Source organism: Coturnix japonica, chromosome 27 (assembly GCF_001577835.2).
Source record: "Coturnix japonica isolate 7356 chromosome 27, Coturnix japonica 2.1, whole genome shotgun sequence".
Classification (NCBI taxonomy): Eukaryota; Metazoa; Chordata; class Aves; order Galliformes; family Phasianidae; genus Coturnix; species Coturnix japonica.
Genome location: NC_029542.1, coordinates 3,463,081 through 3,474,704, shown reverse-complemented (window position 1 = coordinate 3,474,704; position 11,624 = coordinate 3,463,081). Strand labels below are relative to the sequence as shown.

Below are 11,624 nucleotides of genomic sequence, written 5' to 3'. Positions count from 1 at the left end.
TTGACGGTGCCCACCGGGACGATCTCTAAGGATTTGCCCCAGAATTTGTTCTTCCATCTCATATCTGAGGGATGGCGGCAGCAGCAGGTGAGGATCTGGCCTGTTTGATGACCCCCATAAGTGCCCCCCCCGCCCCTCCCCACACTCACCTTGCCAGAAGATGAAGTTGTCGGACTCAGCGTGGCAGGCGGAGATGGGGGGGTGATGGCTGACCTGGGGGAGGATGAAGGAGTCGCTGTTCCTCCACTCTCCCCCCCTCTATGTCTCTCCCCCCCCCTCTATGTCCCTCCCCTTCCCCCAGCCCCACAAGTACCTGCTCGCTGATGAAGCGGAACCCACGGTCGGGCCGCACGCACTCGTAGGTCTCACCCAGCACTGGGTTGAAGGGTTTGCTGCCCGCACGGTAGAAGGTGGAGGCGTAGGCAGACACAGCAAAAGCAGCCACATAGACCTGCACAGCCACACCTGGGTCACCGTGCTGGGGGGGGGCAGGCTCCTCCCATTGGGGGCGTCCCCTGACCCCACTCATACCCCTCTGTGTCCTCCGTTCTACACCCCCCCCAACCACCTCACATCTTCCCAACTCATGCTCCCCACATCCATGTCCTTCCATGCCACATCCCTCCATATCCCCTCAACCAATGTTCCCACACACAAATCTCCCCCAGACCCATGTTCCCCTATGTCCCCCCACCCTATATCCCTCTGTCCCCCCCTCCATCCCTCACCAGGCGCTGCCGGGGGTCCCGTGCTCGTGCAGCGCGGTCCAGCAGTGCGCTGTACTCCAGCTCCTCACACAGTCGTTGTAGGGTGTTCAGGGGCTCATTCAGCTGCACAGGCAGAGCCACACGGGACAGATCCTTGCCCACGCTGCTCCTTAGCAGCCCCCACAGACTCACATCCCCTGCTGGTGCAGGGGGGGCAGGCAGACGGCTCCGACGCTGCAATCCCGGCCCTGGCAGCTCCAGTTGGGGCAGCTCCACCAGCCCCCCCAGACTATCCATTCCTATGGGGGATGGGGATGTGAACTGGAGTGCCCCTGCCCCAGCACCCTGTCCCCACATCTATCTGTCCTATATACCTGTTTGTGGACGTCCAGGCCCCCCGGGCTCAGTCAGGTCCTCATCAATACTGTTGGTGGCCTCACTGATGCAGGACTCATCGTCTGACGCCTGGGGACGGGCACAGTCGGGTGGGCTGCGGGGGGGGGTGGGGGTCACCCAGCGGGGGGTTGGTGGGAAGGGCACCCCTGGAGGAGGTTGGTTGTGTGGGACAGGATTGGGGGATCCAACATGGGAATAGAGTGGGGATGCGGGGATTGCAGGATGGGAGGGAAGGAGCCTGGTCCCACCACTATGCTCAGAGAGTGGGGAGCCCCCAAACACCTTGTTTTGGGGGACTGTGGGTAGCTGGAAGGGACGTAGGAACCAGGGGGGACATGGAAGCCTGGGCTGGCTGATGGAGAGGGATGGGGTGAGAGAACAGAGAGATGAACCAACGGGAGCAGCACCAGCTTGGGGGTCCCATTCAGCTCCGCAGAGCCCTCCCTGCCCACCCCCACCCCAAGATCCCCCACCTCATTCTCAGAGGAGCTGGCAGAGAGGAACACCTCACAGGCATCGAAGAACTCGGTGTGTGAGTCGGCCAGAGAAGCGATGCTGCGCTGCGAGCGCTGCTGCTCCCGGCCCTTGGCAGGCAGCACGTCGGGCTGTAGGGACAGCAGGGCTCAGCACCCACCCCATTACCCCCCCCAGCCCCATCCCCTGCCCCACATCACCTCATCAGGGAGTATTGAGGCAAAGGAATCCATGGTGGTGTCAGAGGAAACTGAGAGCGAATGGAAGCGCTGCAGCCCGTCCCGTGGCTCCAGGCCTGGCAGGGGGGTCTGCGGAGGGGAGGAGCTGAGCCAAATACCCCACAACATCCCCCCAGTCCCATGGAGGGGCTCAGGTATACACAGGGTCACTCAGACCCCCAGTATTTGGATGAAGCCACAATGACTTGCAGCACCCCCCCAGGACAGGGGACCTGTGCCCCCTGACACCAGCACAGCCCCCCCCCAGACCCACAGCCCCCCTCACCCCAGTGGGGCCGGCACTGCCTGGCTGTGGGGCTGAGCGCCGACGGTCCAATGCCCGCTGCATGTCCTCCAGGCGAGCCCTCTCAGCCGTCAGTGCTGTCACCACGCTGCTGAGCGAGCCATGCACTGCAGGGACAGGGGCGGGCAGTGAGGTTGTGACCACCCCACGCTCCCCCCTGTTGGGGTTACCCCATTGTGTCCCACCTTTCTGTGCCAGCACCCAGAAGCTGCGCTGCAGCTGGCTGTACTCAGGAGGCAGAGTGAAGGGCAGCTGGCCCTGGTTGGGCTCCAGGTAGCGTGAGAGGTTGGGGACGGAGCCGTGCAGCCGCCCCACCTGGAGGGGACAGGGGGCTCAGCAAGAGATCCAGCCCTGGGTTTAGCACACACACAGCCTGCAGCCTCCTCACCCGTCCGATGGTGTCATCCTTGGCGAAGCTCTGAGTGCACCACATCCTGGTGGTCCTCCGACCCTTCTTGGGCCTCTCTGTGGCAGCTGAGGGCTGTGGGAGGAGGGATGGGTGGTGAGAGTGGGGCTGGGGGATGCGAGGATCGGCCCCACACTCTGGTTCTCACCTGGGTGTTGGAGATGAGGGGCGCGGAGGGGATACGGTGCAGGGACTCGAGGCTCTGCAGCATCTCTGTCAGCTCCCGCAGCTGAGCCTGGCAAGCTGACAGCTCTGAGTGGGAGCAGAGGTGCTTCAGTCAGGGATGGGGATGGAGATGATGGGGATGGAGATGATGGGGATGATGGGGATGATGGGGCTCCTCCCTTTCCTGCTCACCGGCAGAGCAGCGCTCCAGCCCCTCGCTGTCCTTCAGCCACGCATCCACCTTGTCCCTGGAGCTGGAGAGGGTGGACAGGGCAGGGGCGCTGCCCGAGGGCATGATCCGTGTCCATGGACCCTGAAGACAGACAGGACACCATCAGGAGCCCCATAACCAGACACGGTCCCACACGTCCACCCCGAGGTGCCACCGACCTGTGCTGTATTGGGGGTCCTCCTGGCTGGAGCGAGTGGGTCTGGACTCTCCCCTTGATGATGGGAGCAGAGGCTGCTCACCCAGCTGGCAAAGAGCTCTGCAGATTTGATCTGTGGGACAGATGGTGGGTATGGGGGGGGCAGAAAGCCCAATCCCCCCCCAATCCCCCTCTAAGCCCCATTGGGTGCCCCCAGACCTTGAGGTGGTAGATGTTCTCCTCTGTATCCAGGTCCACCCTCTGCGCCTTCTTGTTGACAGACATGACAGACTGACGGACATCGATGGCACCGTGCAGCTTCCCCTTGAGGACCTGGGGAGCCCAGGGACCCCCGTCAAGGGGAAGACCACCTTCTTCATGGGGAAATGGGGTCTCCCCCAAGCTGACCCCATGGGCAGCCCGGCCCCATACTCACATCCTGTCGCGTGGTGGCATATTTCAGGATGCCATTTTCCAGCACAAAGTACCTCTGGGGACAGACAGAGACAGAGGTGAAACCCCCTCAGCCCCCATTGCAGGGCTCCAAACCTGCCCCCAACACCCCGTTACCTTGTGCCAGCCCTTCAGGGGCCATTTCCTCTTCTTCAGCAGGTAGCCCTCCTGTCTCTCTGGCTCCCGACCTGGGCTGCCCCGTGTTCGTGGCTCCTCCACCACCTCCCAGCTCTCTGAGCCCTATAGGGACCAAGGTCAGACAGAAGGACCTTGCAGCAGCCACCACTCCCAGCTCCCACCTTGTTGCCCAGGGATAGCAGGGCATCTCCGTATCCCCCTGAGACCCCACAACACCCCTAAGCAAGGCTGGATCCAGTTAAGATCCCATTGACCCCCCCTGACCTGCTGGATGCTGCTGTGCTTGGAAGACACGGTGCTGTTGGAGCGTGACAGCGCCTTCCTGGGAGATGATGGATCCTTCTCGTGGCTGCCCATGGCCGGCAGGTCCACACTGAAGGGCCTGAGCTCAGCTATCACGGGCCGGGAGGTGGGACACACTGTGGGGAGGAGGAGCCTGGTCAGGAACCCACTGTGGGGGCATCTCCATCCTACCCAGCTGGGGACCCTTCTACCCATAGACTGAACGGCCAGGGGTCCCAGGAGGGGGCAAAGCAGAAACCCTGCTCCGTGGGTGCCCATAGGTGCCCACATCAGGGTGTCATGATCAGGGTGCCCAAATCAGGTGCCATATCAGGTGCTCAATAGGGTGTCATATCGGGTGGCCCATATCAGAGGTGCCCACATCAGGGTGTCATATCATGGTGCCACTATCAGGGTTCATATCAGGGGTCCATATTAGGGTGGCCCAATCAGGGTGTCCACATCAGGGTGCCCATATCAGGGTGTCCATATCAGGGTGCCCATATCAGGGTGTCCATATCAGGGTGCCCATATCAGGGTGCCCATATCAGGGTGCCCATATCAGGGTGCCCATATCAGGGTGCCCACATCAGGGTGTCCCCTGCCTCAGTTTCCCCCGGTGGGACGGAGGCTCCTCCCCTCCCTGCCCCGCCTTCACCTCTCCCATAACGTCGGGTCCATAGTCCGCTCCGCACCCCACGGGCTCGGTGCCACGGGGCAGCCCGGCGGGTCCCCCCCGTTCTCAACCCACCCCTCGCCCAACCGACACCGAAAGCGGAGGGGATACGGGCTGACCGGGGGTCCTGGAGACCCCCCCCCCAACCCGTCCTCCCGTTTCCCATTGCCGGTGTCCCGGTTGTTCACCTGTACGGACGGCGGAGCCACGGCCGGGACCGGTCGCATCCCGCCCGGCGGCTGCAGGAAGCGGAACACGGAAGGAGGCGGAGGCACCGGGTCGCAGCCGCTCGGTTCTGCCCCCTGCACCGTGGAGGACCGACCGGAGCCGACAACGCCGCGATGCTGCGGCTCCAGCCCCCATAAAGGCTCCGTGTATCGGGAGCTCAGCCCTTCCCCTATAGGGAAAACGGGCTCAATAGAGAAAGCGGCTGAGCCCCCCCTGCTCCACGCCATACCCCGAGCTGCCCATTGCAGCGCCCCATAGAGCAGGGAAACCCAGCCGTGGCTTTGGGGTCTCCTTCCCACCCCACTGCAGCTCTGCTTGGCTGAGCCTCAATGGAGAGTTGTATGGAGGAACCCCCCCCCCACCCCAAATGATGAGCCAGGCTTTTGGGATCGCTACCACCACGCAACCAGCTTTAATGGGACAGCTCAGCTCTATGCCTGCCATTAGGGAGAGCTGCAGCACAGCCCTACACAGCACTGAGCATTGCATGTCCTCCATGCCAGCACTGCTGCGGGGTTCTGACCCCTCATCAGAACCAGAGCTTCCCTGAGCACATCCCATATGGGGTCACAGCTGGGCCGACCCCATATGCCGCTGGTGCAGGGAGCAGAGCAAAGGGCTGAGCAAAGGGAACCTTTAAACCCTGCAGGTGACAGAGCCCAACTGGGGGCTGGGGATGAGCATCACTGTGTCCCTGTGCTCTGTGTAGGTTCTGTCCCTGCTGGGCTCCCTGTCTGACCCTGCAGCTGGTGGATGTGCCCATCCAGCAGCGCTGAGAGGTGTGAGGCCGCGTGCTGCAGCATGGAGCACGTCTGGGAGGGCAGCAGTGCCAGGGTGCCCAATGTCTGCCCATGGGAAGCCTCCAGTGAAGGCAGCTTGGCAAAGTTCTCCACTCCCTGCCTGCTCAGGATGGTGTCGTCAATGCAGGCGCCTGGAATGGAAGAGAGAGAGGCAGGAACAGCTGAGGAGAAGCATCGAGCTGTGAGGATCAAAGGGTTTGTGTTGGAGCTCGAGGTATTGAAGGATGCCGAGATGTCCACACAGAGCAGGGGGCAGCTCCAACCCCAGCAGCAGCCATCCCTGCTCCTCTGCCCCCATCCATCCCCTCCTCACCCTTAGGGAACCACCCCAGAATATCCCAGCATGTAGAAGGAACCCATAAGGATCCACAAAGGAGCAGCCCAAAATCAAAGCACGTGGCTAATGGTGTCATCCAGCTGCTTCCTGAGCTCCATACCATGACTTGGGCAGCTCAGTCCGTGCCCATCACCCTCTATTGAAGATCATCACCCTGATATCCAACCTCTCCCCCCCCCCCAGCTTCATGCAGGAGCCCTGTGCTGTCTCACCCAGCAGGTTGATCTGTGGAACTCCCTTCAGGACCCTCAGCATCTCCTTGACTTTGGTTTCTGGGCTCACCAGGAGGATATTCCGGGTCACAAAGAGAGGGAGGAGGTTCTTATAGCGGGATTGGGACAACACAGGCCGGATGATCTATGAGAGGCAGCACTCAGTGATGGGGGGAGGAGACATGGGGGCTTCAGCAGCCTGAGCCCTATGGCTCCATTACACCCCATACCTCATTCAGGACGAATTTGACCTCAATGTTATGCTTCCTCAGGTAGTGTCTCATCAGCACCATGTCCTCCCCGGGTAAATAGTTGTATTGACACACAGCGATCATCCTGTTATCTCGGAATGCCTCCTCCACCTGCCGCCTGAGCAGCCGGGCGTAACCGTATTCCTATAGGGAGGGAGGGGAGATGGGAGCACCAGGGCCCCGCTGTGGGGGGATGATGCTGGGCCTGCTCCGGGCCTCAGGCCTACACGGGGCCTACATAGGGCCTATGTGTGGCCTGTATAGGGCCTATATAGGGCCTATATGGGGCCTACACAGGGCCTATGTGAGGCCTACATAGGGCCTACACAGGGCCTATATAGGGCCTATGTGAGGCCTACATAGGGCCTACACAGGGCCTATATAGGGCCTACGTGGGGCCTATATGGGGCCTACACAGGGCCTACATGGGGCCTATATAGGGCCTATGTGGAGCCTACATAGGGCCTATATAGGGCCTGCACAGGGCCTATGTGTGGCCTGCATAGGGCCTATATAGGGCCTACGTGGGGCCTATGTAGGGCCTGCACAGGGCCTATGTGAGGCCTACATAGGGCCTATGTGAGGCCTACATAGGGCCTATGTGTGGCCTGCATAGGGCCTATATGGGGCCTATGTGGGACCTACACAGGGCCTATGTGGGGCCTACACGGGGCCTATATAGGGCCTATATGGGGCCTACATTGGGCCTATGTAGAGCCTATGTGGGGCCTACATAGGGCCTATATAGGGCCTATATGGGGCCTACACAGGGCTTATATGGGGCCTACATAGGGCCTATGTGGGGCCTATATAGGGCCTGCATAGGGCCTATATAGGGCCTATATGAGGCCTACACAGGGCCTATATGGGGCCTATATGGGGCCTATATAGGGCCTGCACAGGGCGTATGTGGGGCCTATATGGGGCCTACACAGGGCCTATGTGGGGCCTGCATAGGGCCTACACAGGGCCTACATAGGGCCCATATAGGGCCTATATGGGGCCTATCTGGGCCCGTCAGCCCCATGGCGGCCCAGCGTTACCTCCTCCTCCTCCTCCTCCTTCCCTTTAGGCGCCACACAGCGCTCAGGGACAACAGGCCGCGGTGCGATGTACTCGGTGACGGCCATCAGCTTCTGCCGCTGGAAATGCATGGCCTTCCAGTGCCGGGTGACCGCTTTGGAGCCGCACCGGATGAACTGAACGGAGGGCAGCCAACCTGTGGGGATAGAGCAGCTCTAAGAGGGATGGCGGACACGGAACCGAACCGAACCCGGCCCGGCTTCACACTCACCCCGCCGCCATGTTGCCGGGCTGCTCAGCGCCGCCATCTTTGCCGCGCAAGGCTTTGTGGGTAGGCCGAAGCTCCGCCCCTTCCGGTGCGTCCCGTCTCCTAGCAACCAGAAGGCTGCGGCCTAGTCGTAGTGCTTTAGGCCTGGGCCTACTGCCCCCCAACCCGGTGTATCCACCCCACACCGGGCCCTGCCCACCCCGAGGCCCCTGTTCATTCTATTCCTGCTCCCCACCTCTTTCTGCCCCACATTTATATCCCTCTTATTGTTCCCTCTCTGTCTGGTACCCTTACCCTTCACAATATGTCCACCCCAGCCCTCCCCCATATCCCCCTACCCACACACAAGGACCCAAGGATGGGGCAGGGGTCCTGTTCACCTTCACCCACCACGGCTGGGGATGAGGAGGCTTTACATGGGGGTGAGTGCACCATTGCGATGCCTGCTCCATAGGATACAATGGGTCGGATCCATTGCTGAGCCCATTTTCCCTCAGGTTGTAAGGAAATATCCCTAGGGGTGACCCTCACTGATCGCTTTATGGCTGCACGGAACCTTCGTGGGCTGGGAGAGTCCATAAACCCAATGAGCTGGTGAGAAACCATAGGGAACCCAGCATGTTTTGGGGTGGATGGGGACAACAGTCTCCATTATAATATTTATAATGTTCCTTTGAGCAGCTCTGAGGAGTTTCCAGCCCTTCAAACCATCCGCTTGGACCGGGAGGAGATCTGCACCATTGGGAGGCTTGGGATGCTGCCAGGGATTCACAGCCTCTATCTACAGCGGGTAAGAGCCTGGTCCTATAGGGAACAGCCTCCTTGGGGGGGGGGACATAAACACCCCCAGTTCTGCCCCCCAACACTATCAGAGAGACCTTGTTCCAGTGCTGCCTTCCTATGGCATAATATGAGTGAGGTTCTGGCTTTTCTAAACCCAACTGAGGAGCCTGGGCTCCCATTCAGCCCTCACACCTTCACCATAGAGCTCCTTGGTGGTGGTAACACTGCTGCACTCATGATTTTTCCATACAGTGTTTCGTTGTGTTTTGTGTCTTTTTTTTCCCCCCCAAACAGAACCGAATTGAGAAGATTGAGAACCTGGATTGCTTTCCCAACCTGCAGTAAGTGCTATTAAAGGGATGCATGTGATCCAGGGAGCGTTACAAGGCAACTTTGCATTGGTTTATCACAAGGGTTTGCCATCCCCAGACCAACAATGCTGCATGGCTGTCACCCTGCAGACCCCAGACCCTCCTAAGGGGGTCACAGCTCCTCCTGCCCTCCCTGTGCTCCCCCAGGTTCCTCTCACTGGCTGGAAACTGCATCCACAAGGTGGAGAACCTGCTGCCCCTGCAACACTTGCGTTTCTTGGACCTGTCTCAGAACCAGATCCAGACTCTGGATACAGGTGGGGTGATACCAGCAGAGCCTTGGCCCAGCAAAGCTCCAGCACAGCCATCCTGGGGCTGGGTTATGTGTCCCATAGCAGGGTGATGGGAGCCCCATAGATGGCTTTGAGACAACCCTTCCCCTATCAGACCCCATGTATCTGCTTCAACAGAGCATGGAAGCAGCTCCTGGCAGCATTAGGGATCTCTTAGGATCTCTCCAACCCAGAAGCTGTTTCCTGCCCTTGCCAAGCAATGTTCACATAGGCTCACTCTGCTTTTAGGGACAGTCCTTTCCTAGGTGGATTTTGGCACAAAGAGAAGGGATGGAAGGGTATCTCCCTCTGCTCTTCTTAGTGTTTCTAGTGTGGAAAGGGAACAGTGACACGCTGGGAAGGGAAGAAGCCTCTTTTCTCCTTATCAGATCATACGGAATCCCGTGTCCCCTCCCTCCCTGCCTCAGTTTCCCCAGCTGTGAGCTGAGAAGCAGCTTCCCACAGCAGGGCTGTGGCCTCAGGGATGCATGGAAAGCATTGAGGTGGTGGCAGCACAGCAGGGTTTCAGCCCCTCTCATTGCCTTTCTTCCTTCCTTTCCTCTGTGCAGATGAGCTGCCCCGCAGCCTCCGCCTCCTGGACCTGACAGGAAATGAATGCACCCATCAACCCGGCTACAGGTGGGTTGGGGAACCCCATAATGGTGAGCAGAGGGGGGAGAGTGAGCCCCCAATACCCTGTGAGCTCAACTATTGCATTCAGCTCCTCAATAAGACACAGGAAATCTGAGTCTGCCGCCCCCTGGGTGGGTTGGAAACTGATGCTGTTTAGTTTGTTTGCTGTTTGTTTGCTGCTTGCAGGGAGCTGGTGCTTGGAGCCCTGCCCCATCTCCTGCAGCTGGATGCCCAACCTATCCATGGCTGCACGGATCCTGCCCCGGATGAGAAAGAGAAGGAGGAGAAACATTGCTCTGGCAGTGAGGATAGTGATGATGAGTTGTTTGCTGAGCTGACAGCCCCTTTCACCACAGGCAAAGGTGCCCAAACCAAACCAGGACACAATGCATGATTAAGGGGGGGGGTCTCCCTGTCCCCAAGCAGTGAGGAGCTCGGGTGGCTGTGCCAGGCTCTAATTCTTCCCCTTCTCCTTCCCACCATCCCTGGCAGATTTCTTCACAGACCTGCAGCAGGAGTTGGCTGGGCACTCTCAGAGGAGGCAGGGGAAGGCCCTGGAGGAGCACCAGGCCCGTCTGCAGGAGCTGCAGGAGCACAGGGGTCTGCTGCTGCCCCCCATATCACTGGGCACAAAGAGCTGCCCACCCCCCAGCCCAGAAACCAACACAGCCCCCACCCCTGGGCGGTCTCAGCTCCATCCCCACGCAAAACCAAAGAGAAACCAGCAGCCAAAACCAGCTGCCAAACAGAGGCAGCCCCGACCCACAGCCCTGCAAAAGGAGCCTCGCAGCAAAGGGGCAGGGAAATAGGGGGCACCTCGGGGATGTGGCAGCAGCACAGCATTGCACAGTTGGAATTAAAGCCTCTTTATTCTTACATCAATCTCTGTCTGCCACCCCCATGAGCACCAATTGATTGTTCAGGGCTGGAGGTGCTGGTGGAGCCGTTCCCTTCCACAGCTCCAGAATGAGAGGAGGAGAGGAACTATAGAAGGGCACTGGGAAGGGTTTCTGACCCATAGGTGGGAGCAGTGCTGTGGGGGCTGAGCTGGAGCCTGAGCTCAGCTCCTCCCCAATCCCAACATGGGGTTTATTTGTAAAACTTCATCTCTGCATCCACGCAGTCAAAGAAAAGCTCAGCCAACTCCTCCAGCCTTGGGGCCACGTTCCCCTCCAGCAGAGCATTCACTGCATCCAGGCCCTGCTTCTCCAGCTCCCGCAGGGTCTGCAGGAGCTTCTTGCCCTGCTCCTGTTGGGGTTGGGGACACAAAGGCTGAGGATGGGCACCTTTAGGGCACCCCACTGCCACCCCATATTGCCATGGGACAGCACCAGGGCCATCAGGAAGGGCTGGGTGCTACCTGATCCTTCTCCATCAGCTCCAGCGCTGCCTGGTGCCGGCGATAGAGCTCGTGCCTCCGATCAACCGTGCTCTGGAATCGTGGCACCTTCTTAGCAGGGTCATTGCTGAAGGTGGGAGAGCAAACCTGCGGCACAGGCTTAAGGCCGGGCACGAAGATGAAGGGCTTGAAGACAGACCTGGTGGAGAACAAGAGACCTCAGCCCAAGGCAAGGCTCCATTCTGTGCCCATCAACCTCAGGTGCTCACCTGAGCTGCTTCCTCACCTGGAAGGGTCCGGAGTGGCCGTGAAGAAATGGATGCAGGGCAAGGCAGGGTCCTGGGGCAGTATGGACACCATGCTGCCTGCTGTGCGGAAACCCTCCGAGTCCACACAGATACCACTGGCCTTATCCCTCAGGATGGCCATGAACGTCTCTGCTGTGATGCGACCTGGTGGGCAAAGCAGATCCACGTCACCATGGAACAAGACGGGGGTCCCCATCCCCATCCATGTCCCC

At 59.9% G+C, this 11,624-nt stretch overlaps 4 protein-coding genes across 9 annotated transcripts in view; 1 reads left to right on the top strand and 3 right to left on the bottom strand.

The window, feature by feature from the left end:
* The window catches only part of OSBPL7 (oxysterol binding protein like 7), a 7,317-nt gene extending 2,244 nt beyond the window's left edge, over positions 1-5,073 (bottom strand). The window contains exons 1-18 of the mRNA XM_015885568.1: positions 4,776-5,073; positions 3,894-4,048; positions 3,609-3,731; positions 3,475-3,528; positions 3,258-3,371; positions 3,061-3,171; positions 2,863-2,983; positions 2,654-2,757; positions 2,488-2,580; positions 2,285-2,414; positions 2,082-2,206; positions 1,778-1,885; positions 1,577-1,708; positions 1,082-1,172; positions 729-1,006; positions 314-451; positions 150-213; positions 6-64 (exon numbers count right to left, since the gene is read on the bottom strand). Coding sequence (XP_015741054.1) covers positions 6-64; positions 150-213; positions 314-451; positions 729-1,006; positions 1,082-1,172; positions 1,577-1,708; positions 1,778-1,885; positions 2,082-2,206; positions 2,285-2,414; positions 2,488-2,580; positions 2,654-2,757; positions 2,863-2,983; positions 3,061-3,171; positions 3,258-3,371; positions 3,475-3,528; positions 3,609-3,731; positions 3,894-4,048; positions 4,776-4,950 — 2,175 coding nt within the window. The 5' untranslated portion in view covers positions 4,951-5,073. The remainder of the gene's footprint in view (positions 1-5; positions 65-149; positions 214-313; positions 452-728; positions 1,007-1,081; positions 1,173-1,576; positions 1,709-1,777; positions 1,886-2,081; positions 2,207-2,284; positions 2,415-2,487; positions 2,581-2,653; positions 2,758-2,862; positions 2,984-3,060; positions 3,172-3,257; positions 3,372-3,474; positions 3,529-3,608; positions 3,732-3,893; positions 4,049-4,775) is intronic.
* Positions 5,074-5,204: 131 nt separating this feature from the next.
* On the bottom strand, positions 5,205-7,828 carry MRPL10 (mitochondrial ribosomal protein L10). 2 transcript variants are annotated; one of them, XM_015885874.2, is made up of 5 exons: positions 7,710-7,828; positions 7,459-7,634; positions 6,395-6,559; positions 6,165-6,309; positions 5,205-5,746 (listed from the first exon to the last, which is right to left on the bottom strand). In XM_015885874.2, exons 1-5 carry the CDS (start codon positions 7,744-7,746, stop codon positions 5,499-5,501), a joined length of 771 nt encoding a protein of 256 aa, XP_015741360.1. In that variant the 5' UTR covers positions 7,747-7,828; the 3' UTR covers positions 5,205-5,498. The 2 variants fall into 2 exon arrangements, with proteins under 2 accessions (XP_015741360.1, XP_015741361.1); XM_015885875.2 differs by having other exon boundaries at positions 7,462-7,634.
* A 156-nt stretch (positions 7,829-7,984) lies between these two features.
* On the top strand, positions 7,985-10,641 carry LRRC46 (leucine rich repeat containing 46). Of its 2 annotated transcripts, none has more exons than XM_015885873.2 (8): positions 7,985-8,128; positions 8,204-8,300; positions 8,388-8,496; positions 8,784-8,830; positions 9,008-9,117; positions 9,702-9,771; positions 9,952-10,127; positions 10,258-10,641. In XM_015885873.2, the coding sequence occupies exons 1-8, from the start codon at positions 8,011-8,013 to the stop codon at positions 10,572-10,574; spliced, it is 1,044 nt and encodes a 347-aa protein (XP_015741359.1). In that variant the 5' UTR covers positions 7,985-8,010; the 3' UTR covers positions 10,575-10,641. The 2 variants fall into 2 exon arrangements, with proteins under 2 accessions (XP_015741359.1, XP_032296777.1); XM_032440886.1 differs by having other exon boundaries at positions 8,385-8,496.
* The window catches only part of SCRN2 (secernin 2), a 3,113-nt gene continuing 2,104 nt past the window's right edge, over positions 10,616-11,624 (bottom strand). For all 4 annotated transcript variants that reach the window (XM_015885870.1, XM_015885871.1, XM_015885869.2 and 1 more), the window contains 3 exons: positions 11,391-11,556; positions 11,126-11,303; positions 10,616-11,013 (listed from right to left, as the gene is read on the bottom strand). In XM_015885870.1, coding sequence (XP_015741356.1) covers positions 10,855-11,013; positions 11,126-11,303; positions 11,391-11,556 — 503 coding nt within the window. In that variant the 3' untranslated portion in view covers positions 10,616-10,854. The remainder of the gene's footprint in view (positions 11,014-11,125; positions 11,304-11,390; positions 11,557-11,624) is intronic.